At 40.3% G+C, this 12,609-nt stretch overlaps 3 protein-coding genes across 4 annotated transcripts; 2 read left to right on the top strand and 1 right to left on the bottom strand.

Moving 5' to 3' along the window:
* Positions 1-429: 429 nt before the first annotated feature.
* Positions 430-2,753, top strand: tcta (T cell leukemia translocation altered). Its single transcript, XM_079684892.1, has 3 exons — positions 430-817; positions 906-957; positions 1,280-2,753. Exons 1-3 carry the CDS (start codon positions 607-609, stop codon positions 1,320-1,322), a joined length of 306 nt encoding a protein of 101 aa, XP_079541018.1. The 5' UTR covers positions 430-606; the 3' UTR covers positions 1,323-2,753.
* A 171-nt stretch (positions 2,754-2,924) lies between these two features.
* Positions 2,925-6,960, bottom strand: glyctk (glycerate kinase). Of its 2 annotated transcripts, XM_079684884.1 has the most exons (6): positions 6,825-6,960; positions 6,640-6,722; positions 4,476-4,862; positions 4,237-4,388; positions 3,971-4,146; positions 2,925-3,878 (listed from the first exon to the last, which is right to left on the bottom strand). In XM_079684884.1, exons 3-6 carry the CDS (start codon positions 4,829-4,831, stop codon positions 2,988-2,990), a joined length of 1,575 nt encoding a protein of 524 aa, XP_079541010.1. In that variant the 5' UTR covers positions 4,832-4,862; positions 6,640-6,722; positions 6,825-6,960; the 3' UTR covers positions 2,925-2,987. The 2 variants fall into 2 exon arrangements, with proteins under 2 accessions (XP_079541010.1, XP_079541011.1); XM_079684885.1 differs by lacking the exons at positions 6,640-6,722; positions 6,825-6,960 and adding an exon at positions 5,444-6,518.
* A 109-nt stretch (positions 6,961-7,069) lies between these two features.
* wdr82 (WD repeat domain 82) lies at positions 7,070-11,436 on the top strand. The gene is made up of 9 exons (XM_079684890.1): positions 7,070-7,439; positions 8,132-8,229; positions 8,815-8,881; positions 8,976-9,075; positions 9,187-9,303; positions 9,417-9,572; positions 9,860-9,929; positions 10,079-10,221; positions 11,212-11,436. Exons 1-9 carry the CDS (start codon positions 7,279-7,281, stop codon positions 11,239-11,241), a joined length of 942 nt encoding a protein of 313 aa, XP_079541016.1. The 5' UTR covers positions 7,070-7,278; the 3' UTR covers positions 11,242-11,436.
* The last annotated feature ends 1,173 nt before the right edge of the window (positions 11,437-12,609 follow it).

The following is a 12,609-nucleotide window of genomic DNA, read 5'->3' as shown; positions in this document are numbered from 1 at the left end:
CTTTTTTTATTCTATTACTAACGTGTGTTTTTCTTCTCTATATTTTAAGTTAGCTAACACTTATTATCGCTTGCCTTTTTTAACTGCTCTTCGACTTTTGCTGCAACACTGTAAATATCCCCGTGTAAAGAAAGGAATTATAATTCTGATTCTGAAATGGGTTGCTAAGCAAACTCTATGGTAGTGCTGGGCTCACAAATGTGACTACGAGCTAAGTAGACTCACATTTATGCTGGTTTTAGCGTTACATTTGATTTGAAACACATACTAAACAGCCGGACGTGCTGTAGACATATACATGCTCCAGTACATTATTTATTAAATGCAAAGTTGGCTAGAGAAGACACCGTTTATTTGAACTACGTTTGTTGTTGTAAGCTAGCAGGGCTAAACTACGTAACATCAGTCTATGAACGTAACCTACGTCATATCCGATTATCCAAACCTCGCCACTGACACAAACAACGTAACGGTAGGGACCAGGGAAGAGATGGCGACCAGTATGTCAAACGCTAACGTTACCTAGCCAAGGTGATGTTTTTTAAACTACCCATCAGATAAAGAGTTTACCTTGTCTATTTCACATAAGCTAAATAACCGGACACTATGGAGGAACCGTGGGACTTTGAGTTTCTGTCCCGCATCGCTGACAGCTGCTTGTCGTTCCTGTCAGAATTTGTTGACGACTGGCTCGCCAACGATATGAGAGTTTGCATATTCAAAATTCTACTCAGCTGGCTAATTGTAAGTCTTATCGCCATTCACTTTGCCTGGAAAGTGTACGGGAATACAGTCAACGACATGTATTATCGGCAAGGTACGTTTTCTTTGAGCTTATCTGTATCAGTTGCTAAACTAGCGCTAGCCACGTTGGCTTCATCTCGTATGTTTGTGTTGATTTTTAGGGACTGGACAGAATGGAGGCACTCCTGAAACAGCATCTCATCTGAGTGGATGGTAGGTATCCGAGCATCCGTGTCGATACACACAGGTAGATGATCCTCCTCACACTATCTGCTGCTCTAAAGCTTCAGTTTATATAGGCCTGAGCATCAGTGCAACAGTTAAGATCTTTGCTATTTATTATTATTGAATACCTAATAATTAAGGGATATATATATATCTCCTAGTTAAAAATGTTGAAAGGATAAAGTGTAATCTAAACTTAATACATTATTGCCAAAAGATCACTAATAGGGGTAGGGAAAAAAGTTTATAAGAGCCTGAGGTGTTTTATCATATATATTTTTTTAGCAAAAGCATTATGTTGTTCTTGCAGGGAAGGCAAAGCAGGAGATACCCTAAAGACTCATCGCGATTAACAAGACATGGGTGTCCGACCTTTTCCAAGTGAGAGCTGGACTCCTGTAACGAGACATTAAATGCACCCTCAGACTTTGCTTCAATGCATTCAAGATGCATGCACATTCTTGCAACTGCCCGAAGAAACATCTGCTATGCATACCAACAGTGTCACATTGATATCCACTGTATCAACTACATAGTGCTGTGAGTTGTTTATTTTGGCTTGTCAACATTGGTCATTGAGCAGAACCTTGCTTGAATTGATTTGTTGACAATGGTCACCTTTTTTTAAAGAGGCTTCAGTACAGATGGGTCCTACAATGATGGGATTGTGTTTGAATTGAGGTGCTTTAAGAACACGGACACTGTGGCACACACTTACCGCAGAGCAAAATAATTGGACCTGTTTAGATGATTTATGGAAAGAACAATTAACACTGTTTCTCATTACCTGAGAGGAACATTGTGTGAACCTAATGTGAGATACAGAGTGCCTGATTAGAGTATTTACCCCTCTTTAACTTTCTCATGTCATTTATTAAACATTGAACACTCAGCCAACTCCTGTGCCAAAATAAAACAACATATCAGATACAAAGGATCAAAATTAGATTCTGATATTAAATACTTTGACTGTTTTGTTAAGAAAGGCAGCATTGTACTGCACTTCACCAGTTTTAGTATAACATCTGCAGCAGGAAAAACATACGTGAGATCTGGGCTGTGCCAGCCGCCACGAAGCATTGCAGCACGTTGTATGGATGTTTCTGTACAGGAGGCCCTAGTGGCTTATGATGGGAGAGGCTCAGCTGAATGAACCACAATACAGGAAAAGTCCTGAAGGAAAAACTGCTGCATTTAGCTTGAAAACAAAGCCAAAATGGCTTTCAACAACAATGTTGAAGTTCTTTAGTGATCAGTTCAGAGTCCACACCTCAGTCCAGATTAGATAATAAGTTGGTCATCAGATTTCCAAAACTGAAATAAATGTATCCATAATTAGTAGATTCAAAGACACAATTGCTGCCAAAAGTGCTTCCTTTACCTGAGGATTAACAAATGTTCCTATATGTGATCAACCATTTAGAATTTGTTTTCTGTTAAGTTGCAAAAAGATTAGTTAAATCCACTTGGGATTTAGTGTAAAATAATAAAACATGAGAAATTCAAAGGGGAGTGGAATACTTTCAAAGTGCATTGTGTGAGCCATCTTACCATCAGCTATTATAACTGACGTTATATAATACTGTTATAATGGTGAAGACAAGACAATGTACTGCAGTGTGTATTTAAAGAAATGTTTAATGATGTGCATAGTCCTAGTCAAAGGAACTCAACTACAAAATCATCAGCATATTTTAGATAACTTGAAATTCCTGAGAAGAAAAATACAACTGTGCAAGTTTTATGTAAATGCTTGGTTGATATTAAATGTGTTGTTTTTGTCATTGCAACTCTCATTTAACGTTTTGTATACACTCTGTGGCCGTTAAAATGTAAACAGCAATACTAGTTTTGCCTTCAAGTAGATAATACTAATAATAACTAACTAATAGTTTCACAAGTAAAATATCTAAGTTGACTTGGAAGAAACAGACACTACAATGCCAAGCCAGATAGACTGGTAAATTACTTTATTTATTTGATTTATTCCCTAGAACTATCCTCTTATGTTGTGAGCTTTATCCTATGTTAATAGGGATTGGTGGAATTAGCAGCATGTGCACATCCATCACATTGGTGCAGGTTAAGCCAGGTACAAGTAAGCGCTGCCCAGCAGAAAGGCGTGAAAAAAACGTGTAAGAATCATTGTTGGTGAGGAAGTTGTTGACGTCCAGCGCCTGTGCTTGTGCCTCTTCGTACAACCCCCCGTCCGTGATGGCCCCCGCTGCATCAGTGGGTCCATCCTGACCATCAGTTCCACCGCTCAGGAAGACGGGGCCGGTAGGCGGCAGCTGCATGCCTCTCAGCTCCAGTCCCACTCGCAGAGCCAGCTCCTGGTTACGACCACCTCGACCTTTGCCTGTCAGCTCCACGGTGGGCTCACCTCCGGCTAACAGACACGTGGATCCCCATCCTTCTGTACGTCCTTCACCCAGAACCTGCATGGTACGGCAGAGGTCCCAGCTCTCCACTCCTACTTCAGGCCCCAGCTTCAGCAGCTCAGCAGCAATCTCTGGAGGAGGTTCCTCTCGAGAACATGCAAAGCGGGCCAGAAGGCCGTAGAGTTTGGAGACTGCCCTCACATCACCACACACTCCTGGTGCCAGCACAAGAGGGCGGAAGCCTAACTCTAGAGCACGGCGACCTGCCGACTTTAGGGCAATGCTGTTGGATCCAATGATGGCGTTGAGAACACGCCCTGATCTGCTGGATTCATCTGTTTTATGGCTCCTACTTGGACTTGGTCTCTCAAGGACCTCCTTTACTGAGGCTGGAAGCGAGTTCAACAGCTTGTAACGTTCAAGGACTGATAAAACTTCTTCAGGCCACACCTCACTTGGCACTGTGGGGCCGCTGGCAATCAAGTCCAGAGGGTCCCCAATAACATCTGACAGTATCAGTGAAACTACCTGTGAAGAAGTAATTAGAGAAGTGATGTTTAAAGGTAAAGTGGGGAATGAGTTCCGTATGATAAAAAGTGGATTAAAGAAAGGTGTATTACCTGGGCAGGGTGAGCATAATGCGCAAGTCTTCCGCCCTTCAACAAAGACAGGGCGCGTCGCACAGTGTTCAGCTCTTGAATAGTGGCACCAGCACCTGCAAGTTTGCGGGTAACATCCTGTTTCTCTTGCAACGAGATTGGTGGGATGGGTGCAGGTAATAGCGCTGAACCTCCACCTAGACACAGTTTTGACACTTTGCATCAGTGATTTACATTACAAGGTATCATTTTGTAAAGAAAAAGCAACTAAAATATCTAATTCTTGCCTGATATCAGTACAAGTAGCAGGTCTTCCTCCGTCAGTTCACGGGCTAATTGCTTGATTACTTCAGCGGCCTTCTGGGCATCAGTATCAGGCAAGTTGTGTTTAGCTCCCTCCATGACTCTGATGCGACTGTTTTCTTTTAACAACAGGTGGCTGGGATAGAAGGGATACATTTTAATATTCTGATTACTCCTATTTTTCTAGAATCGTTGTTATTTACATCCTATGGTTTTTGCTTACTCTTTTCCGTTCTGCTGCAATGTCTGCTGAATCCCATGTGGCACGCTTACTACTCCTTTGACCAAATGATCCCCCAAAATCCTCTCTGCCTCGGCAGCCATACCCAGTACAGCTTTTCCGAAGCCCACCAAATGCAGGTTGTGTTTGAGTGTAAATGTATGACCATTGATAATGACCGAGTCCTGCTTGCGCTCTATACTCTGTCGGACCACTGTGTCTGGCTGCACAGCTTCCACTGCAGCTGCAAACACCATGCGTGCCCTGGAGTCCATTGACATTTTGCACAACGCAGGTTTTCGCCTGCCCACGTGAACCAGAAAAGGCTGATGCCGAAACAGGGAAAGAACACGGGCCATGGAGAGTTCACTTGCTCTGAGCAGTGATTGCCTATGGAAATAAAAAAGTAACAGTTACAAAGACGGTTCCCACAAAACATTTTATTTTAAAACGCCACATAGAATTTAGCAATGTGCAGAGAGGGAAATGTCAGACATTTAGTTTTTCACAAAATTGTTTTGTGGCCACTTTTAACTCAAGTAAATATTGAAAAGAACAGGGCAATTGTTTATTTACAGTGAACCTGCTGAGTTTTCAACATTGTGCACCCTAACCCATAGAACTACTATTTCTGCAGTTATAACTGGAATAATTGGCTCAGAACTCAACAGTAAAGTAATACATTTAAGGCGAGTGGTCACTAACAAATTGAAATATCATGCTGCAGAGTCCACTGACTTCTGGCTCTATTAAATATTACCCATGGTTAAATCTAAAGAATTCATGATAAGTGTGGTATCTACTCGCATACATGTATCATTTCTTTATGTGTTGCTTGTCAGCTTACTAAAAGGCTGAACAGAAAGTTTTCAGAACCTTCAAACAAAACCCTACATAGATAATAGTTATCATCATAAGCCAGTAACACATTTCCCGGAATAAGCTTTCCAAAGACTCATGAGACGGCCTACCTGCAAAGGTTGTAAATGGGATATAAAGCCTGTGGATTTCTGTTGAAGCCTGTATTGTCGACTCCAGCTCAGCAGTCCGGCAGTGTACGGAAATATGACCAGAGACTTACTGGAGTTGTTTACCCTGTGTGTAATGATTGACTTAATAGACCACAGGACCCATCAGACCCCTGACCACCCAGCTGTGCATCAGTCCCTGTAGTTGTTTATTTCTGTCCCCCAGGACTGGGCGAACGAGAAAGAGACTGAGAAAGAGACCACTGAGTAGACTTTGGAGCCATTCATAATAGTTCAAAGATTACAAAACCTACAGTATAACTAGTTTGCACTGAATTCATGTTCATGCTGGTGACAAGTCTTGTTGTCTCTAAGTATGCCAGGAATTGTTTTTTGACATAACGTACATTATAACTGATCTTTATCAATATCACATTGGTAAAGTCAAAAATAAACATATTAAATACATTTGTTAGTGTAGTTTATTATAGGCCATGACAAAACCTTTATTTTTCCTCTGAGAAAATATAATTGAAGATGAGGGAATGCCATAACAGAGATGTTCAAATTGCGTTTAACAAAGTGTCAAGTTTGCACGTATCGTTTCTGAACATAGTCTACCATTTATTACCTTAACACCTTGTTTATCTATGCTAATATTAAGAGAATAACCTCTTCTCTTGTGCTTCTCATGCGGGATAATATGTCCAAGTGAAGATTAATAGTTACAGGTTGAAAGAATAGCTTTAGGTTTAAACATCAATGGACAGTCTCCTCCAAAACCAAATTCTCAAAATAAACCAAATTATTTATCCCTTATATTAAGAAAAACACACACAGTGACTCGCACTGATTGAACCATAGGCTGTGTAACCGATTAACCATAAGATGCTCTTTAGTATTTAATGAATGCACTACTAATTCAACAAACTATGTATGTCATTGTATGAGACAAGAGTACAATAAATAAAATACAATTCCCTTATGCGTCACAGCTTTTGGTGAAAGAGAACTGAACCTGAGGAGTTCCCGAGCACGAGTTTCTACTTTACCATGGTCGCCGTCGACATTTTACACTGTCCCATGTTGTTGTTTTTTTAGGAACCTCTAATATATCTATGCACCTGTGCAAATCTTCGCACTTTTGACATTATGAAAATACAAGGGCTGCTAACGGATCAGGTAAAGTGGATTCCTACCTCACAATGTCTTGTTTGTGAGAACAAGTGTGATGTTTTCTTCCTCATTTCTCCTGTGTCCATTTCGCTACCAAGGGCAAAACCTAGAAGTTGATAGAAAAGAGAACAGACAATAAGCTCTGTCTGAGAGCAGGCAGACAAAAGTGGCAGAAAGTGCTGGACCAGACTGTTGACACAACACAGACCTTATACGTCCATTCACCAGACAGGCAAAGAGAGGAATAAACTGTAAGATATAATTGTATTCTTAATTGGCTGTGTGAGCAAGTTATTGTCACTTTATTCGGGTTCTTTCATGGCTATTTTATGGAGGAATATACGGAACATGGATTATTTTTTAGGTCTTCATAATGCAACTATCGCGATATCTAGCGTAGTTTCCGGACAATGCGCGCGTCAGGTGATGCGCGTCCCCGACGTGTGGAAGGAAGGCGGTGCGTCTTTTCTCTCCCTCCTATTCCGAGGATCACCAGTATTACAGGCGGGCTTTTGTAGTTGTTTTTGAACTATTATACTTGTAAAAATAACTGTTAGCGCCATTGCAGTTCACATATATATATCCGAATTCTAATAACGGACATCCGTAAACCGATTTACAGTAGAACGAGGGCCTGCTTCCTCTCAGCAGTAGAGGCCATCATGAAGCTGACGGACAATGTGCTGCGGAGCTTCAGGGTGGCTAAGGTGTTCCGAGAAAACTCAGACAAAATTAATTGTTTTGACTTCAGTTCAAACGGAGAAACGATTATTTCCAGCAGCGACGACGATTCCCTAGTCTTGTACGACTGTCAAGAGGGAAAGTAAGAGCCGTTTCTCTTTATTTTTGCTCTATTGTTTTTGACGTGAGGTACATGCTAAGCTAGCTAGCTAGCTAGCGGGCCTGGTACAGTACGATAATGCTCCGCAGGGATTTTGTGAAGAAAACATGTTAAATGTCTGTATTTGCATGCAGTTTGAAATCCTACATTGATTCTGATCGGTAATTTATTTATTAGGGTTATTATTTAGTTAATATTTATATGATATTAAGCCATCGTATTGTTGGAAAAGGCTACGAATTATTTTTAAATTACGTGCTGGTACGTTGCATAGAATAGCAACCTTGACCCGTTTGAGTTTATTGCAATCCCTATTGGTTGATATGGGCTGCTTCTAACATATTATTTACTTACACGGATTATCAGTTATATTGAGTAATGAGCTTAATATTTCTGAATCAATGAGTTGATGCCCAGAAAAATAAATCGACACCCAAATTTGCAGCTTTACTTATTTATTAGTATTTACATTAATCGTTAAATGGGGTCAAGAATGTTGATCAGCAGTCCAAAAAATCATTGAGTTTTACGAACATAAACTTTCCAATCTAAAAAAACCCGACTGTCTTTGAATTTGGGCTAGAACTTTGATGTGCTGCATCTGCAAGGATTAATGTAATACCAGTCAATGATCTAATGTTTTCTTTTTTACTCTCATCTCTGATTTATGGCAGACCCAAGAGGACCCTCTACAGCAAAAAATATGGAGTGGATTTGATCAGATACACACATGCTGCAAACACTGTGGTCTACAGTTCCAACAAAATCGATGGTATGTTGATGCTCAAGGACATGTTTGTAGTTTTTGTAGCATGATATGTTGTGTCATGTGATATTGTTGCTGTAATTGAAGAATGCCAAACGTTTCTGTTTTGCAAATACTAAATGGATTATTGTACTCTAGTTATAATGTGAAATTTGTGTTCATAGCTACTGGGGAAACAGTTTTGTTGACTACACCGAAAATGTTGTTTTTGAAAAGCTAACCCATCATGAAATACTGATTCAAGCAGAGTATTGTGTTGCATAAAACATTTTGGAAATGATCATGTCTTTCCTATTCGAATACATTCGACTTTTGGAACTATCATCGCTCTGCGGTTATTGCAAACAACCACCCGCGTGCCACCCTACTCACTTTGGTCTGAGGTAGTTGTTTGTACAGTTTGAGGGTCTGTGATTCTGCCCCATACAGGAGCTAACTGTACAACTGACTGCCTTGCCCACGGTTGAGTCTACTCATCATCCTCAGAGCCTGTATCCCACTTCCTGTTTGGACCACGGCCTAATTCTTGCTGTTGTTGGTCAAGTTGGATGTTTGCATTGTCATTTTTAACTTGTGTTAATATTTTTTAAGATACAATCCGGTATCTGTCCCTTCATGACAACAAATACATCCGCTACTTTCCTGGGCATAACAAAAGGTGAGGACTAGATTTACAAAGATGGGTTGATTTGATGTTAGGAGTTTGAATTTCCTCTTTTCTCACATGTTCCTCTTTTCTTGTGTGTAACCAGAGTGACCTCGCTCTCCATGTCTCCTGTGGACGACACATTTATTTCTGGTTCGTTAGATAAAACAATCAGACTGTGGGATTTGCGGTCACCTAACTGCCAGGTGAGAATCTTTTTATTGTAGCATCCACCCTGTTCAACTAATATGTAATATGAAATTGTTTAGACTGGAAAAAGTTGATATTGACCTCCTCCTTTCATCTTTTAATTTCAGGGGCTGATGCACCTCCAGGGGAAGCCAGTGTGCTCGTTTGATCCAGAGGGTCTTATTTTTGCTGCCGGAATAAATTCAGAGATGGTTAAACTTTATGATCTGCGGTCGTTTGACAAGGTAAGAGGTGTTTGTGTGACAGAGACTTACCATAATGTATGGCAGTGTAATACTTGATATTTAGCTTTATTTTTACAGGAGCTAAACATATTTATGATATCTCTTGTCCACAGGGTCCTTTTGCAACCTTCAAGCTTCAGTATGATCGAACGTGCGAGTGGACGGGACTCAAATTTAGCAATGACGGGAAACTCATTCTTCTTTCTACAAATGGTGGAGCTCTTCGTGTCTTAGATGCTTTTAAGGGTGCTATTATACATTCCTTTGGGGTAAGACACATCTCATTGATACACATAATGTCTGAAAACACTTACCACTTAAAAGTAAAAAAAAAAATGTAAACAAAATCCACATCTCAATCACACACTTGCACAGTGTGTCTGTTTTTAAATTCAAAGCATCTGGAAAACCCTCACATGGTCAATCACATACATTACTGACCGTTTATGTTTTTAAGAAATGATGAGGATCATTAAACTTCCTACCAGTTGTTTGCTGTTCTAGTTCTCATGTGCACATAATCATTTCTAATAGATGAATGTTCGTTCACCCACAGGGCTACAACAACAGTAAATGTGTAGCACTGGAGGCATCGTTCACGCCGGATTCTCAGTTTGTAATGATTGGTAAGTTTCCCGTTTCCTCTGGACAAGGTCAAATAGCATTATAACAATCATAAAAAGCCTCAGGAGAGGAAAGTACCTCAGCAAAATACTGTGGGCTGTGGTCACGTTTTCATAAAATATATTTTTATTTTGTTCATATCTATTCTTAGGCTCTGAGGACGGAAAGATCCACGTGTGGAATGCAGAAAGCGGCATGAAGGTGGCTTTATTAGACGGGAAGCACACGGGACCCATCACCTGCCTGCAGTTCAACCCAAAGTTCATGACGTTTGCAAGTGCCTGCTCCAACATGGTGAGTGGGGGGGGGTGTGGAGGAAAAAGTGTAACTGTTGAAGATTCCAGAACCTTTGTAGATGCAATACATGGAGAATGTAGTTAATATAAAATGGTGTCACTACACTGAGCATCTCATGGACTTAATCATCTTGTTCTTAGTAAAATTAATATAAAATGTACTTATTGTGTTTTGTTACATCCTTAAAGCTCACAATTACTTTTGTGTAGACAAAACAAATGTATTCAGTACTATATAATGTTTGCTTTCACCTTTTTATTTTGTAAGTAATTGTCATTTTATCAATCATTGTCTTTCAATTTGAATAGTGTCATTTTATCATTGTCATTTAAAATGATTTCATATTTTACGATTAGTACTCCCACCTGCAACTGGTGCTGTTATTACCGATGACCCTCTGTGAACCTACTCATGACTAATAAAACGTGAATTTGACCTCCAAACTAAATCTGTACACGCGTGATAAAACAGTGTGACTTTGAGAGCGCCATAAGTTTGACGGAGCGTCATGACTTTCACGGCCCGTCCACACAGCGGCGTGCGTTGAAAGCTTCACCATTCACTTTGAATGGGGTGGCGTCACTTTTCGCCGAACTGCATTCTGGGAAGCGACGCGGCGCTTTGCTGGCGTGGCTCGCTGCAAAAGTTGAGCAATGTTCAACTTTTGAAGCTTCGGCAGAAGCGTCAGCCAATCTAATCATATGCCAGTACAAGCTCAAGCCAATCAAACCACTGCTTGTGTGTCAGGGGCGGGAAATTCATGTGATTGGTTGTTGGTCGAGTTTCAGAAATGCCCGCCGGCAAGCTTCAACGCACGCCGCTGTGTAGGCGGGCAGTCAGTCTTTGTCTCAGGAAAATGGAGAGAGCTAAATACTTTTTGGGAAAACTGAGAAACCTCGTATTTTTTGATTCGCCACACAAAATCACCAGCAAACACAAAGCGGTTCCGATGTGACGATACATTTTTAAAACGTTTTCTTCTTTCAGGCGTTCTGGCTCCCGACCATTGATGACTGATGAAGGCAAAGTGAAGGCTTCTGTTGGAGGCCAGAGACAGAGCGAGCAGCAGGGGTCAGCACAACCAGCACGGTGTACATTTCACAGGAAGTGCTGTCTGTTCAATACAATTTGTAAATAAGTTCACAGAAATAGATCAATTGTCTATTCTTTTTTTATATTTTATATTTAACATTAAACTGTTTCTTTGTAAGATTTTGGGTTTGTCTTTTTCATTGCTGTGGTGTGTGTGTTACACAGGTCAGAGAGAGTCCAGTGTTACCAGAAGTAATTGATCTTATTGAGCCACTGACTCAAAGAAAAGAAAATGTAATTGAATATGTTTTTGTATTTTTGTCCTGATTCACTTTGGTATCGGTTTAGATAGTCAGATTAAAGAAAATGGTTGACACATGAAGAGGAAATAGTGAACTACTATAAATGTCAATGCTATTTAAATTACAATCTTACAACACTTTTGAAAAGTACAAATGATGTTTTTTCTTTCGTAAAATATTTATTCAAGCATTAAATCTGTTTGTTTGATAAGTCTTATGAGTTCCAGTTGTGAGATTACTTTTTTTTAAAGGTTGAGTTCACAGTTAATGTGTATAGCCTTATTTTTCTAGGAGTTACTAGGAAGTTAGTTTTAGATTTGTGGATCAGAGATTTGTAAAAAGCTGCCACCATGTTCAGGTGATTTACACCGGAAAAACATCTTACACAATCTGTTGACTATCAAGGTTGCTATGCGTCTAGTAAACTGAGATTGACAAAGGAAAATATGTAAACTTTCCAAAACAGTATGCTCCTCTTGAAATAAAACCAAGCAGCTCCTCTTGCAGATGTTTTCCTTCTCATCCCAAATCATTGTGATTTCTAAATAATAAACCACAGAAAGCCTCCGACATAACAAGTAGTGTGGGGGAAACTTCTGTGTAGCAATGCAGGAGGAGTCACCGACTCAGGAAGGAGAGCTGGAGCTTTGATGTCAAACACTGATGGTTTATTTAGGAGCTTCGTCCGGAGAATTCACAAAACAAGAGCCGGAGGTTCTGACTTCACGGTAGAGTTGCCACGTCAATTGTGAAGAACTCTACCCCAGACCCATGTATTTAGCTAGTTCAGAGAGAATAATCAACATTGTGAATAACAAGATAGAATCATAACACCTCTATCAGCTGACGCCAACAGGCAGGAACAGGGAGACAAAACACTGAGAGCACAGCAGCCAAGGTTACAGGTGTGTGTGCTCAGTCAGGACACAACTGATAAACTGGGTCAAAGTTATGGGCCTTGGAAAATATTTCCCCAGCAACAAGTACTATCTTACCAAACACTTGCTTGTGATAATACTTCTTGGCACAGAGGTAATTAGGTCTGCAGGTC

The sequence above is a fragment of the Notothenia rossii genome, assembly GCF_949606895.1.
Source record: "Notothenia rossii genome assembly, chromosome: 5".
Taxonomy (NCBI): domain Eukaryota; kingdom Metazoa; phylum Chordata; class Actinopteri; order Perciformes; family Nototheniidae; genus Notothenia; species Notothenia rossii.
Note: the sequence above shows the minus strand (reverse complement) of the source record. Positions and strands in the feature narration are given on the sequence as shown.

What these genes read in the sequence shown, in the direction of transcription:
- wdr82 (XM_079684890.1), top strand. Translation starts at nt 7,279, where the DNA reads ATGAAGCTGACGGACAATGTGCTGCGGAGCTTCAGGGTGGCTAAGGTG. An exon ending in TTTCCTGGGCATAACAAAAG is followed by an intron (nt 8,882 to 8,975) that starts GTGAGGACTAGA and finishes GTGTGTAACCAG; the next exon opens with AGTGACCTCGCTCTCCATGT. An exon ending in CTATTATACATTCCTTTGGG is followed by an intron (nt 9,573 to 9,859) that starts GTAAGACACATC and finishes GTTCACCCACAG; the next exon opens with GGCTACAACAACAGTAAATG.
- tcta (XM_079684892.1), top strand. Translation starts at nt 607, where the DNA reads ATGGAGGAACCGTGGGACTTTGAGTTTCTGTCCCGCATCGCTGACAGC. An exon ending in CGACATGTATTATCGGCAAG is followed by an intron (nt 818 to 905) that starts GTACGTTTTCTT and finishes GTTGATTTTTAG; the next exon opens with GGACTGGACAGAATGGAGGC. An exon ending in GCATCTCATCTGAGTGGATG is followed by an intron (nt 958 to 1,279) that starts GTAGGTATCCGA and finishes TTGTTCTTGCAG; the next exon opens with GGAAGGCAAAGCAGGAGATA.
- glyctk (XM_079684884.1), bottom strand. Translation starts at nt 4,831, where the DNA reads ATGGCCCGTGTTCTTTCCCTGTTTCGGCATCAGCCTTTTCTGGTTCAC. An exon ending in TTGCAGCAGAACGGAAAAGA is followed by an intron (nt 4,389 to 4,475) that starts GTAAGCAAAAAC and finishes CTTCTATCCCAG; the next exon opens with CCACCTGTTGTTAAAAGAAA. An exon ending in ATTATGCTCACCCTGCCCAG is followed by an intron (nt 3,879 to 3,970) that starts GTAATACACCTT and finishes ACTTCTTCACAG; the next exon opens with GTAGTTTCACTGATACTGTC.